This window comes from Pogoniulus pusillus, chromosome W, assembly GCF_015220805.1.
Source record: "Pogoniulus pusillus isolate bPogPus1 chromosome W, bPogPus1.pri, whole genome shotgun sequence".
Lineage (NCBI taxonomy): Eukaryota > Metazoa > Chordata > Aves > Piciformes > Lybiidae > Pogoniulus > Pogoniulus pusillus.
The window spans coordinates 2,545,588-2,558,249 of NC_087308.1; the positions used below are offsets into that span (position 1 = coordinate 2,545,588).

At 45.0% G+C, this 12,662-nt stretch overlaps 1 protein-coding gene across 4 annotated transcripts in view; it reads left to right on the forward strand.

The window, feature by feature from the left end:
• The window catches only part of LOC135192867 (mothers against decapentaplegic homolog 2-like), a 244,992-nt gene extending 241,087 nt beyond the window's left edge, over nt 1–3,905 (forward strand). For all 4 annotated transcript variants that reach the window (XM_064176240.1, XM_064176239.1, XM_064176242.1 and 1 more), the window contains one exon: nt 2,057–3,905. In XM_064176240.1, coding sequence (XP_064032310.1) covers nt 2,057–2,180 — 124 coding nt within the window. In that variant the 3' untranslated portion in view covers nt 2,181–3,905. The remainder of the gene's footprint in view (nt 1–2,056) is intronic.
• Nucleotides 3,906–12,662: the final 8,757 nt, after the last annotated feature.

Below are 12,662 nucleotides of genomic sequence, written 5' to 3' on the forward strand. Positions count from 1 at the left end.
TCCCCAGGAGGGGCTCTCAACCACCCCTGCACCTTCCCCCTGCCCCTCTCAACCTTACCCCAGTCCTAAGGAAGAATAGAGGTTCAGCCAAGAGGTTAAGAAGCAAAGGTGAGTGGCAGGAGAGGTTAGGGAGCTGCAGCTCAGTCCGAAGCCAGAAGCAGAGTGAAGATAAAATGGAGAAAGTGTTATCTAATGTTTACTTTCTTCTTGTTCAGCAAGACTCTGAGGGAAGCAGACATCACCATTGTTTTCCTTTCACAGCCTATAATATAGATTTTCTCACCAAAGCATTCTTGCTTGCTTCAAACTAGCACAACAAGAGGGGTTGCCCCAGTGTCCAGCAGGCAGCCCTCTCGTCCAAGGGGTGGTGAGGCCAGTAACTCAGGTCCATGTGCCTCATGCGGTCACACTGCTCAGCATTAGAGGTGCCCTGTCTCCAGCCAGGTGGAGGCCAGGTATAACAGAGTATATTGGGATGTGTTCATGAAATGGCCTGGCACTGCTGAAGCTGAGAAGTACAGAGCTTGGGTAGACACCTGTGCCCAATGCACTCTGATCCCCTCCAGCCACAGGGGGACAGAAACTGTTACAATTTGAGGAGTCACAGGGGGGTCTCAGGAGTTGACTGTGCTGCAGGCTGAGATAAGCCTCACCGGGAATGTGTGGGAGCAAAGTTAGTGGAAGGTGAGGTTAAGGAGATGCAGCTCAGTCAAAGCCCAGCCCGAGAGTGCAGACAAAAATGGCGAAAGTGTTATCTAATGTTTACTTTCTTCTTGTTCAGCAAGACTCTGAGGGAAGGAGACATCACCATTGTTTTCCTTTCATAGCCTATAATCTAGTTCTTTTCACCAAAACATTCTACCCTGCTTCAAACTAGCACAGAGGGCCGCAAAAATGATCAGGGGATTGGAGCACCTCTGGTGTGAAGACAGGCTGTGGGAGCTGGGGTTGCTCAGGCTGGAGAAGAGGTGGTTCCAGGGAGACCTAATAGCAGCCTTCCAGTACCTGAAGGGGGTCTACAAGAAGGATGGAGAGAGACTGCTTACAAAGGCCTGTAGTGATAGGATGAGGGAAAATGGTTTCCAAATAGAGAAGAGTAGATTTAGATTGGATGTTAGGAACAAGTTATTTACCATGAGTGTATTGGAACACTGGAACAGGTTGCCCAGGGTGGTGATTGGGGCCCCATTCCTGGAGACAGTCAAAATGAGGCTTGACTGGGCGCTGGGCAACCTGATCTAGTTGAGGATGCCCCTGCTTACTGCAGAGGGCGTTGGACTAGATGGCTTTCAGAGGTCGCTTCCAACCCAGACTATTCTATAAGAGAAACACATTTTTTACTTAAGTTGGTTTGTGTGAGAATGTTACAGTACAACATAAATGTAAAAGTGTAACATTATAGGAGATAAAGTTTGGTATTCCTTTGAGATAGCGTCAGTGCAGTATAACCATACACTGTGGTTTGACATAGTGTTTCTTAGTGTTTCTGACAACATCTAGCAGTTTTCTTATATATTTAACTTGTCAAATGGCTACAAAAAACCAGACCTTATGATCACCATAGTATTGTGCTGTTTGGCCACAGTGACAGTGCAGAGCCAAATGTTTCTATTCTGTATTTCTATGTAGTTGTCTACACAAGTCAAATTCAGTTATGCATGCAGACAGTTGAGATACAGATGCACATAGCTATCTGTGATGTGAATATCATGTTGGTTGGACAATCTTTTTTTTTAGAAGTGTCTTGGTGTGGCACTTGAAGCAAATGCTGTAGTTCTTATTCTCTGGAGCAGAATATACTTGATGTATTATGGACAAGCATGTAATTATTGATTTGTCTTACAGATGTGGGGGTGTTTGGGTTTGGTGGGGTTTTTTTTGTGTGGCTTTTTTCCTTCAAAGACTGTCTGAAAAAAAGCTTAGCAACAGTTATGGTAGTGATTGCAGATTTATATCTTTCTGTGTAGAACATATGGATGGAAACATATTTGGCCATATGATTGAAAACTATGGTAGCCAAAGCTACTTTCTGACTTTCCTATTCTTTGTTTTCTAGGCGTCAAACAGTAACAAGCACTCCTTGCTGGATTGAACTTCATCTGAATGGACCTCTACAATGGTTGGACAAAGTATTGACTCAGATGGGCTCCCCTTCAGTACGCTGTTCCAGTATGTCATAAAATTCCTTTCTCTGTTACCAGTGGACTAAATATCGAGTCCAATCAACAGGCATTAGATAACAGCTCATCTGTCATAGTATGTGTGTGGTCCCCAATGACCACAAAGGTTTTGAAATTAAAAACAGCACTCGGTCTCATCAATTAAAGCACCTTGTGGATTCTGTTTCCTGTACTCTGATACTAGATGAAAATTTAGTGTATAGAAATACCTTCTTCAGAAAGAAGGGACAGTTCTAAACATTCTTAATAGTGCTTTTATTGGATAAATATCTGACTGTCCTAATGGTTTATCAATAACATGAATAAGTATATGTACAGGTAATGTATCATGATCTCAAGTATCACAGTATTGTGCTGTTCTACATTTTAGTTCCCATAAATATTTGTTTGTTTTCTTGATTGGGGTAAATATCTCATAAATTCCCAAGACTCCTCTATTCTCTTATATTTTTATATAAGCATGTTTTAAAGTTGTCCTAAACATGAAAAGCAGACTTTCCTTGTAGAAAATCTTAACTTTTTGCTGCCTTCTTAAAGAAAAAAAAAGAAAATCTCTTCATTGGAAGAGAAAGAAATGTATTGAGATTCACCTGTGAAATCTTAAAACACTTTATATGCTTAATGGGACCCAAAATGTATTCATGTTATAAATTCTGAGTATTCATCATGCTTAGGAGTCTACTTTTCCCTACCTGAGTTGATACGTCTCTTGCCAGCAGTATTGCTGGCACTGATATAATGTGGGATTTTTTTTGTACCTTAAATCACTGAAATCAGTGTTGCTTCTCATGGAATAAGAATTTGCCAATGCATTGGATAGTGGATTAAATACACAAGATTATTGGTTTATCTCTTGCACATCTGAAAATCATAGGTTTTAGTTTTTGGAGCCAGATAATTTGAAAAATCCTTTCCCAAGGTAAACTAGACTTTTTGTATAGGTTTTTAATAGATACAGCTTCTTAACATATTTCAGTAATGTAATTTAAATTTCTGAGCTGAGTGGCTTTGTATAGCTTACTTACATACCAGATCATATGCATTCATTATGTCATAATGGGCTTTGTTATTAAAAATAGCTGCTTCTGCAATATCGCTAGGATAGTGGTTACTGAGATATGATTAATGAAGGAGGACTTCTAGGTTCTTTGTGACAGTGTATGTTATTGCGAACCCTTGGACACTGCAGTTGCATCATGCTACAAATATTCTGAAATATATTCTACAAATAAGTCCAGTTTGGGGAATGGTTGGGAAACTGTATAGAAGGGTTATTCTGACTTGAAAAATATGCATTTTACTAACAATCTTGTTACCTATCTGTCTGTCAATCTTTTGTTATTGTGGCAGTAACAGGATTGCCTTTGTCTTTTTTCCCCATTGTTTCATCTATTATGCTAGTACTGTACTTTGTAAGTACAGCTAGTAATAATTTAGCTTTCAGATCAAAAATGTGGCCAGTGTTACAACTTTTAATCAATTGACTGAATTGATGACAGTGATGGATATTTTTATGCCATACAGCATAGAAGCAATACCAAAAATCAATCCTTGAAAAAGTGGGCCAGACACCTTTAAAAAAATAGGCAAGGCAGTTTCCAGTATGTGCTCATTTTACCAGAAAACTAATGTATTGGAAGAATTTGTGAACCTAAGAAATAAGTTTCATGTGTGTTGCATTTGCCTAATATGTGAATACATTAATAAAAGTTTTAATTCTCATAATAGTTGGGCTTTTTGTTAATTGCTGTATATATTTTCTGTTGAGGGTTGAATCATTATAGTCCATTCAAATAAATGACAAAAGTCTTCTGCATATTGTGGCCTAAAAGTTATGGTTTAGATGTTAAAATAATTTCTTATGCAGCTATTGTAGAGGTTCTAGATCTGTGTGTGTTTAATGATACAAACTCCAGATAGAAGTTATTAAAGCATTTGCTTTTTTCTTCTACTATGAAATTGTATCTTACTAGCTCAGATGATTACTTTCATCTGTGCAACAGATGAATGACTTGTTTGGGTGAAAGATTCTGTTGCAATTATGAGCATTTTGTAACTTGGATCAATTCTGTAGACTTCTTACTGTGGATTTCTGTATGTGTTCTTTCAGTTATGGCAATATTACTTGCTTTGCCTTGAATATTGTAATAAGCTTGAATGTATCCTTTTTTGGTACACAATTCCAAGTAGTGTGCAAGGATGCCGCAAATGTTATCTGTGGACCTGGGGTGCTACCTGCATGCAAAGCCATCTCAGTCTGTGTAGAAGTCACTTTTTGACTTCTGTTACTACCACTAGAATATTCTGTCCTTCCATTACCCTTGCAGCTACAGATTACAGTATGACAGTATCACAGTATCACCAAGGTTGGAAGAGACCTCACAGATCATCAAGTCCAACCCTTTACCACAGTGCCCAAGGCTAGACCATGGCATCAACTGCCACGTCCAATCCTGCCTTGAACAGCTCCAGGGACGACGACTCCACCACCTCCCCGGGCAGCCCATTCCAGTGTCCAATGACTCTCTCAGTGAAGAACTTTCTCCTCACCTCGAGCCGAAATTTCCCCTGACGTACCCTGAGGCTGTGTCCTCTCGTTCTGGTGCTGGCCACCTGAGAGAAGAGAGCAACCTCCTCCTGGCCACAACCACCCCTCAGGTAGTTGTAGACAGCAATAAGGTCACCCCTGAGCCTCCTCCTCTCCAGGCTAAACAATCCCAGCTCCCTCAGCCTCTCCTCGTAGGGCTTGTGCTCAAGGCCTCTCACCAGCCTCGTCGACCTTCTCTGGACACACTCAAGCATCTCAATGTCCCTCCTAAACTGGGGGGCCCAGAACTGAACACAGTACTCAAGGTGTGGTCTAACCAGCGCAGAGTACAGGGGCAGAATGACTTCCCTACTCCTGCTGACCACACCATTCCTGATGCAGGCCAGGATGCCATTGGCCCTCTTGGCCACCTGGGCACACTGCTGGCTCATGTTCAGGCGGGTATCAATCAGCACCCCCAGATCCCTCTCTGTTTGGCTGCTCTCCAGCCACTCCGACCCCAGCCTGTATCTCTGCATGGGGTTGTTATGGCCAAAGTGCAGCACCCGGCACTTGGAGCTACTGAACGCCATCCCATTGGACTCTGCCCGTCTGTCCAGGCGGTCAAGGTCCCGCTGCAGAGCCCTTCTGCCATCCAACCCAGCCACATCTGCCCCCAGCTTGGTGTCATCTGCAAACTTGCTGATGACTGACTCGATGCCTTCATCCAGATCATCTATGAAGATGGTAAAGAGGATAGGGCCCAGCACTGATCCCTGAGGGACACCGCTAGTGACTGGCTGCCAGCTGGATGTGGCACCATTCACCACCACTCTCTGGGCTCGGCCCTCTAACCAGTTCCTAACCCAGCATAGAGTGTTGCCATCCAAGCCATGGGCTGACAGCTTAGCCAGCAGTTTGCTGTGGGGGACAGTGTGAAAGGCCTTGCTGCAGACCAGATAGACCACATCCCCAGGCCTCCCCACATCCACCAAGTGGGTCACCTGATCATAGAAGGAGATCAGGTTAGAAAGGCAGGATCTGCCCTTCCTAAACCCATGCTGGCTGGACCTGAGCCCTTTGCCATCCCTCAGGTGCGCTCTTATCACCCCCAAGATAACCTGTTCCATCAGTTTCCCTGGCGCTGAGGTCAGGCTGACGGGTCTGTAGTTCCCAGGTTCCTCCATCCGACCCTTCTTGTGGATGGGGACCACATTGGCCATTTTCCAGTCTCCTGGGACCTCTCTGGTGAGCCAGGACTGCTGGAAAATGATGGAGAGCGGCTTGGCCAACTCAGCTGCCAGCTCTCTCAGCACTCTGGGATGGACTTGTGGGTGTCCAGGTGGCTCAGCAGGTCCTGAACTAATTTCTCATGAATTTCCAGGGGAACACACCGCTCCCTGACCCCATCCCCCAGTTCAAGAGGCCACTTGCCCTGAACTCCTCCCTCCTTACTGTCGAAAACTGAGGCAAAGGCGGCATTCAGGACCTCAGCCTTTTCTTCGTCATCAGTTATAGTGTTCCCCTCCTGGTCCAGTAAGGAGTGGAGGCTCTTTTTGCCCTTCTTTTTAGAATTGATAAATTTATAAAAGTGCTTTTTATTATCCTTCACAGAGGTGGCCAGCCTAAGTTCTAGCTGGGCCTTAGCCTCTCTAATTTTTCTCCTGCATAATCTGGCTACCTCCTTAAACACGTCAGGAGAAGCCTTCCCCTCCTTCCAAAGGTGATACACCCTCTTTTTTTCTCCCAATTCCTTCAGGAGCTGTTTGCTCATCCAGGTTGGTCGCCTTCCCCGCCGGCTCATCTTTCGGCACATGGGCACTGCCAGTTCCTGAGCCTTCAAGAGCTCCTGTTTAAAGTAGGACCAACCATCCTGGACCCCTTTGTTCTCAAGGACTGCTGTCCAGGGGACATTGGAAATAAGTTTCTTGACCAAACTGACATTTGCCCTCCAGAAGTCCAAGGTGTGGGTTCTGTTATAGTTCCTCCCTATCTCCCTGCATATTGAAAACTCCACTATCTGATGATCACTACACCCCAGGCAGCCTCCCACTTCATTCCAGCTATCTCAGATGTAGGTGATTCAAAAGCTCAGAACAGTTTGTCTCCTCACAGATGAGTTGAGAACTGGGACTCCCAGGTGACGTTGGGTTCGTGCTCATGTACTGTAGATTCCTTCATAGTTGGACGCCGATGGTACCTAGAACAGACAACTCCTAACAGCTTGTATTATACACTCTGAATTTAAACTCTCTCAGCTAAGGTTAGATTTCTCTGTGGAATACACTGGATTTCATCATTCTCCTGCATTACCCAGTAGGTGTGACCAGGACCTTCAGCAGATACCACCCCTCGGACAGGTTTCCCTTCGCCTGAAGTTTTCCCTATCAGATTCAATTCATGTACAACAGGAACTTTATCACCATCTACTGTTTGGACCAAGTCTAATTGTGCAGGTCCTGCTCTGTTTACTGAACCTCTACTACTTACCAACCAGGTAGCTTGTGCTAAATGTTTGTCCCAGTTTTTAAGAGTTCCACCCCCCATGGCTTTTAAGGGTAGTTTTCAGCAAACCGTTGTAGCGCTCAATCTTCCCAGAAGCTGGTGCATAGTAGGGTACGCGATAGATCCACTCAATGACGTGCTCTTTGGCCCAGTTTTTCACAAGATTGTTCTTGAAATGAGTGCCATTGTCTGACTCGATTCTCTCTGGAGTTCCATGTACCAACGTGATTTGTCCCTCCAAGCCAGGAATGGTGTTATGTGCAGTAGCATGTAGAACTGGATAGGCTTCTAGTCATCTGGTGCTGGCCTCTACCATCATTAGCACATACTGTATGCCAGAACGAGATTGAGGTAGATTGATGTAGTCAATCTGCCAGGCTTCACCATACTTGTACTTTGATCACCTCTCACCATACCATAAGGGCTTGATTTGCTTAGCCTGCTTAATAGCAGCAGAAATGTCACAGTCATGGATGACTTGGGTGATAGCGTCCATGGACAAATCAATTGACCTATCGCATGCCCATTGGTATGTTGCATCTCTGCCTTGATGTCCAGACGAATCATGGGCCCACCGAGCTAAGAACAGTTCACCTTGGTATTTCAAATCAAGGTCAAGAACAGAGTTGGTATCAACTTGAGAAACCTTAGCAGCTTGGTCTGCCTGCTGGTTGTTTTGTTGTTTCTCAGCAGCTCTGTTCTTAGGCATGGGTGGGTCTACGTGCCGCACCTTCACTGGAATTCTCTCCAGCCGTGAATCAATGTCCTGCCATAGATCAGCACACCAAATAGGCTTTCCTTTCCTCTGCCAACCATGCTTCTTCCAGTCCTTTAGCCAACCCCATAGAGCATTGGCTACCATCCACGAGTCGGTGTAGAGGTAAAGGGTAGGCCCATTTTCACGTTCAGCCACATCAAAAGCATGTTGGACAGCTTTTACCTCAGCAAACGGACTGGATTCTCCTTCTCCATTTCTCGCTTCGGTAACTCTCCTGGTAGGACTCCAGACTGCTGACTTCCATCTCCGCTTGTTCCCAACAAGATGACAGGAACCATCTGTGAACAAAGCATAGTTCTTTTCCTGATGAGAGAGATCACCATAGGGAGGAACTTCCTCAGCACGAGTTATTTTCTCCTCTGGAGGTTTGGAACAGTCTGTGCCTTCCGGCCAGTTGGTGATCACCTCCACCAGACCAGTTCGGTCAAGATTACCCATTCGTGCTCGTTGGGGTATCAAAGCCATCCATTTAGACCAGGTTGCATCTGTGGCATGATGCGGTGATGAACCTTTGCCTTTGAACATCCAGTTAAGAACTGGCAGTCTAGGAGCTAAAAGCAATTGTGACTCAGTTCCAATCACTTCAGAAGCTGCTTTCACTCCTTCATAGGCTGCTAGTATCTCTTTCTCTGTTGGAGTGTAATTTGCCTCTGAGCCTCTGTAGCTATGACCCCAGAAACCAAGTGGACGACCACGTGTCTCGTTTGGAGCTCTCTGCGTGTGATGGTTTAGGGGTTACCCCGCCCCCCCACACTTTTGAATTTGCCCCAGCTAACTCAGATGGACCCTGGGAATATAGATGAAGCAATTTATTTACAGCTAGCAGAATTTACAAGCAGCTATTTACAATATATACAGTTATATACAATTATATACAGAAATATACAAAGGATAAACAATACAAAAGCACAACTCCCCTCCCAGAAACCTGAGTCCCCAGGAGGGGCTCTCAAACCACCCCAACACCTCCCCCCGGCCCCTCTCAACCTTACCCCAGTTCTCAGGAAGAAAAGAGGTGCAGCCAAGAGGTTAGGGAGCAAGGTTAGTAGGAGCAGGGTTAATGAGATGTGACCAGGTCTAATGCAAAAGCAAGAGTGAGAGACAAAATGGAGAAAAAGTCTTTCTTCTTCCCAGAGTTCTCAGCGAGACTGTGAGAGAAGTTGACATCAATTGTTTTCATTTCACTGCCCGTTATCTAGTTCTTGTACCAAAACATTCCAGCTTGCTTCAAACTAGCACAATCCACCCCTTGTCTACTTCGCTCAGAGTATCACTGAGAATTATCCAATCTAATCTAAACCAATATTTACACTAAAACAATATATACAAGTTCAGTTCACGCTTCAATCAGATGTAGGTGATTCAAAAGCTCAGAACAGGGACTCCCAGGTGACGTTGGGTTCGTGCTCAGGTACTGTAGATTCTATCGTAGATTCTCTCAGTGTTGGGCGCCGATGTTACCTAGAACAGAAAACTCCTAACAGCTTGAATTTAAACTCTCTCAGCTAAGGTTAAATTTCTCTGTGGAATACACTGGATTTCACCATTCTCCTGCATTACCCAGTATGTATGACCAGGACCTTCAGCAGACACCACCCCTCGGACAGGTTTCCCTTCGCCCGAAGGACAAAATACCCAAACAGTTTTCCCTAACAGATTCTTTTCATGTACAACAGCAACTTTATCACCGTCTACTGTTTGGACCAAATCTGATTGTGCAGGTCCTGCCCGTTATCTAGTTCTTCTACCAAAACATTCCAGCTTGCTTCAAACTAGCACACTGCGAAAGGCAGTGCAGGTCACTGCCCGTTATCTAGTTCTTCTACCAAAACATTCCAGCTTGCTTCAAACTAGCACACTGCGAAAGGCTCCAAGTTGGACCATTGTCACTGGCAGCCATGAACAGAATGTTCTTAATGTCCGGCCCAGATCGCACAGGTCCTAAGCCCACTGCATGGACTACTTCTCGCTTGATCTGATCAAAGGCTGCTTGCTGTTCAGGTCCCCACTTGAAATTGTTTCTCTTACGAGTCACATCAAGCAGAGGTTTGACAATCTGGCTGGAACCAGGAATGTGTAGTCTCCAAAATCCCACTGCACCTAAGAATGAGAGAGTGTCCTTCTTATTGGTGGGAACTGCCATGGTGGAGTCTTTGTTGATTACATCCAGAGGAATGTGACGGCGACCATCCTGCCACCGCACTCCCAGAAACTGAATTTCTCTGGCAGGGCCTTTGACCTTGTCTCTCTTAATGGCAAAACCTGCTTGCAGCAGAATGTCAATGATTTTGTTACCTTTCTCGAAGACTGCCTCAGCAGTTTGGCCCCACACAATGATGTCGTCGATGTTCTGGATGTGCTCTGGAGCTTTGCCTTTCTCCAGTACAATGTGGATGACTGAGTGAAAGATTGTTGAGCCGTGTTTCCACCCCTGAGGCAAACGGTTGAACTGGTACTGGATTCCTCTCCAGGTGAATGCAAACTGAAGCCTGCTATGGGAATAGAGAAGAAAGCATTAGCAATGTCTATGGTAGCATACCATTTAGCCTTCTTTGATTCCAGCTCATACTGGAGTTCCAGCATGTCCGGCACAGCTGCGCTCATGGGCGGCGTCACCTCGTTGAGGGAACAAAAATCAACTGTGAGCCTTCAATCGCCGTTAAGTTTATGAACAGGCCAGATGGGACTGTTGAAAGGTGAATGAGCTTTCTCGATGACAGCCTGACTCTCCAATTGATGAATCAGCTGATGAATGGGCAACAAAGAGTCACGGTTAGTTCTGTGCTGCCTGTGGTGCACAGTTTGAGTAGCAATCGGCATTTCCAGATCCTCTATGTCATGATGTCCCACAACTGCAGATTCATCTGAAAGTTCAGGTCTAATGGACAATTTCAATTTACCATCCTCGATCTCTACAGATGCTATTCCAAAAGCCCATTTGTGACCCTTAGGATCTTTGAAACAACCTTGTCTCAAAAAGTCAATTCCCAGAATGCAAGGTGCATCAGGACCAGTTACAATAGTATGTTTCTTCCACTCTTTACCAGTTAAACTGATCTCAGCCTGCAACTTAGTTAACTCTTGAGATCCACCAGTGATTCCAGAAATAGTGATAGACCCTGTCCCTTTGCAATTCGATGACATTATGGTACACTGAGCACCTGTGTCAACTAAAGCCCTGTATTTCAGAACTGTTGAACTGCCAGGCCACCTAATGAATACATTCCAATAGATTTGGTTCTCTCCACTATCCCTTTCCTCCTCCTGGCTGGAGGCTGGGCAACCCTAATGCTGAACATGGCATGTACGGTGTACACAGTGATTGGTGTTGTTGTGAGAGAAATTGTAATTGTTGGAATAATTGCAGTTGCTCTGGGGAGCTGAAGAAGTGACAGCCACTTTCCTGGCATTGTTGCCTCTGTTTCTGCCACTCTGCTGTTCCCTGATTCTCTTTGAAAGAGCTGAAGTAGGTTGACCATCCTATTTTTTTATGTTTTCACCAAATTGGTCACGCAGAGTTATCCACAGTGATGGACATGATTGCTGATGTCTAGGTGGAATTTGTCTCCTCCTGGGCTGGAATTGCCTTGCAGGAGGTGGGCGTCTGTTCCTGACCGCAGAAACATGCAATCATTCAGATGATGCAGGAATGGTATCCTTTACCAGATTGGAAATTGAGGTTTTTAGGTCCTCCTTCAGTTCTTTCATGCTGTCTTTATTGCCATCCTTGATGCTATCTTTCATACCCTTTATCTCTGTAGTCATAGTTTGTGTGGCAGAGACTAGGCCAGAATGTGACAAACTGTCCTCTATCTGCCTGAGCTTGTCAGTGAATTCACCAACAGTGATAGGCCTTCCATTATCACTCCTTGATTGTTGGAAATCACGTTCGGTGGAGCGCTATGGGAAGATGACTCTTTGTTCACCAATATGGTTAGATGCTCAAATCCCCTTTATTTCCGTGATTAACTTATATGCATTCTAGCAAGAGGCGTGCTCAGCTTAATATTGGTTACAGTCAGAGGGTCCAGAGTTACTTGTAAGGCATCAATAGGTCAGCATACCATAACAATCTGAGGGTCAGCCTCTGGGGCTGGCCAAATTCTGCCCACCTGCAACTGCATGTGGGGGAAAGCTACCCTGTGCCTGCTATCTAAACTCCCAAGATGGATTCAAGGACATTCCCAGCACGGGTTGCTCATGTTTATAATTCTTGTGTGCTGTGCTAACAAGAATTTCTCCAACACTTGATAGAAACTTGCTGGCCAAGATGTTAGCATAGGATGACAGAGCAAGCTTAATAAGATTCTTCATGAGACCTGTTCCAAGAGGAATGTCATCAGGCTCATGTGTGCCATGATCTCCAGAAAGCACTTCCTTCTCAGCAAACTCCTTCAGAAGCTTCATTCCCTGCTCAATGGTGTTCCACTTCTTGGCAGCCCGTGGCAGATCATCTCAGGAAGGATATCTCATAGCCACAGCCAACAAAAGGTGTGTCCACAAGCTAACCTTACCAAGAAGACTTGCCAGGTATTTGTCCACTCCACTCTCCTTGGTGAGTGGTCCTAGCTGCTTGGCAGACTTGTCTCCTACCTGCAGGGCATTAGCACCAATGCAACCGCATCTCACTAGCCAGCTTAGGATTGGCTCACCTGATTCCCTTGAATATTCC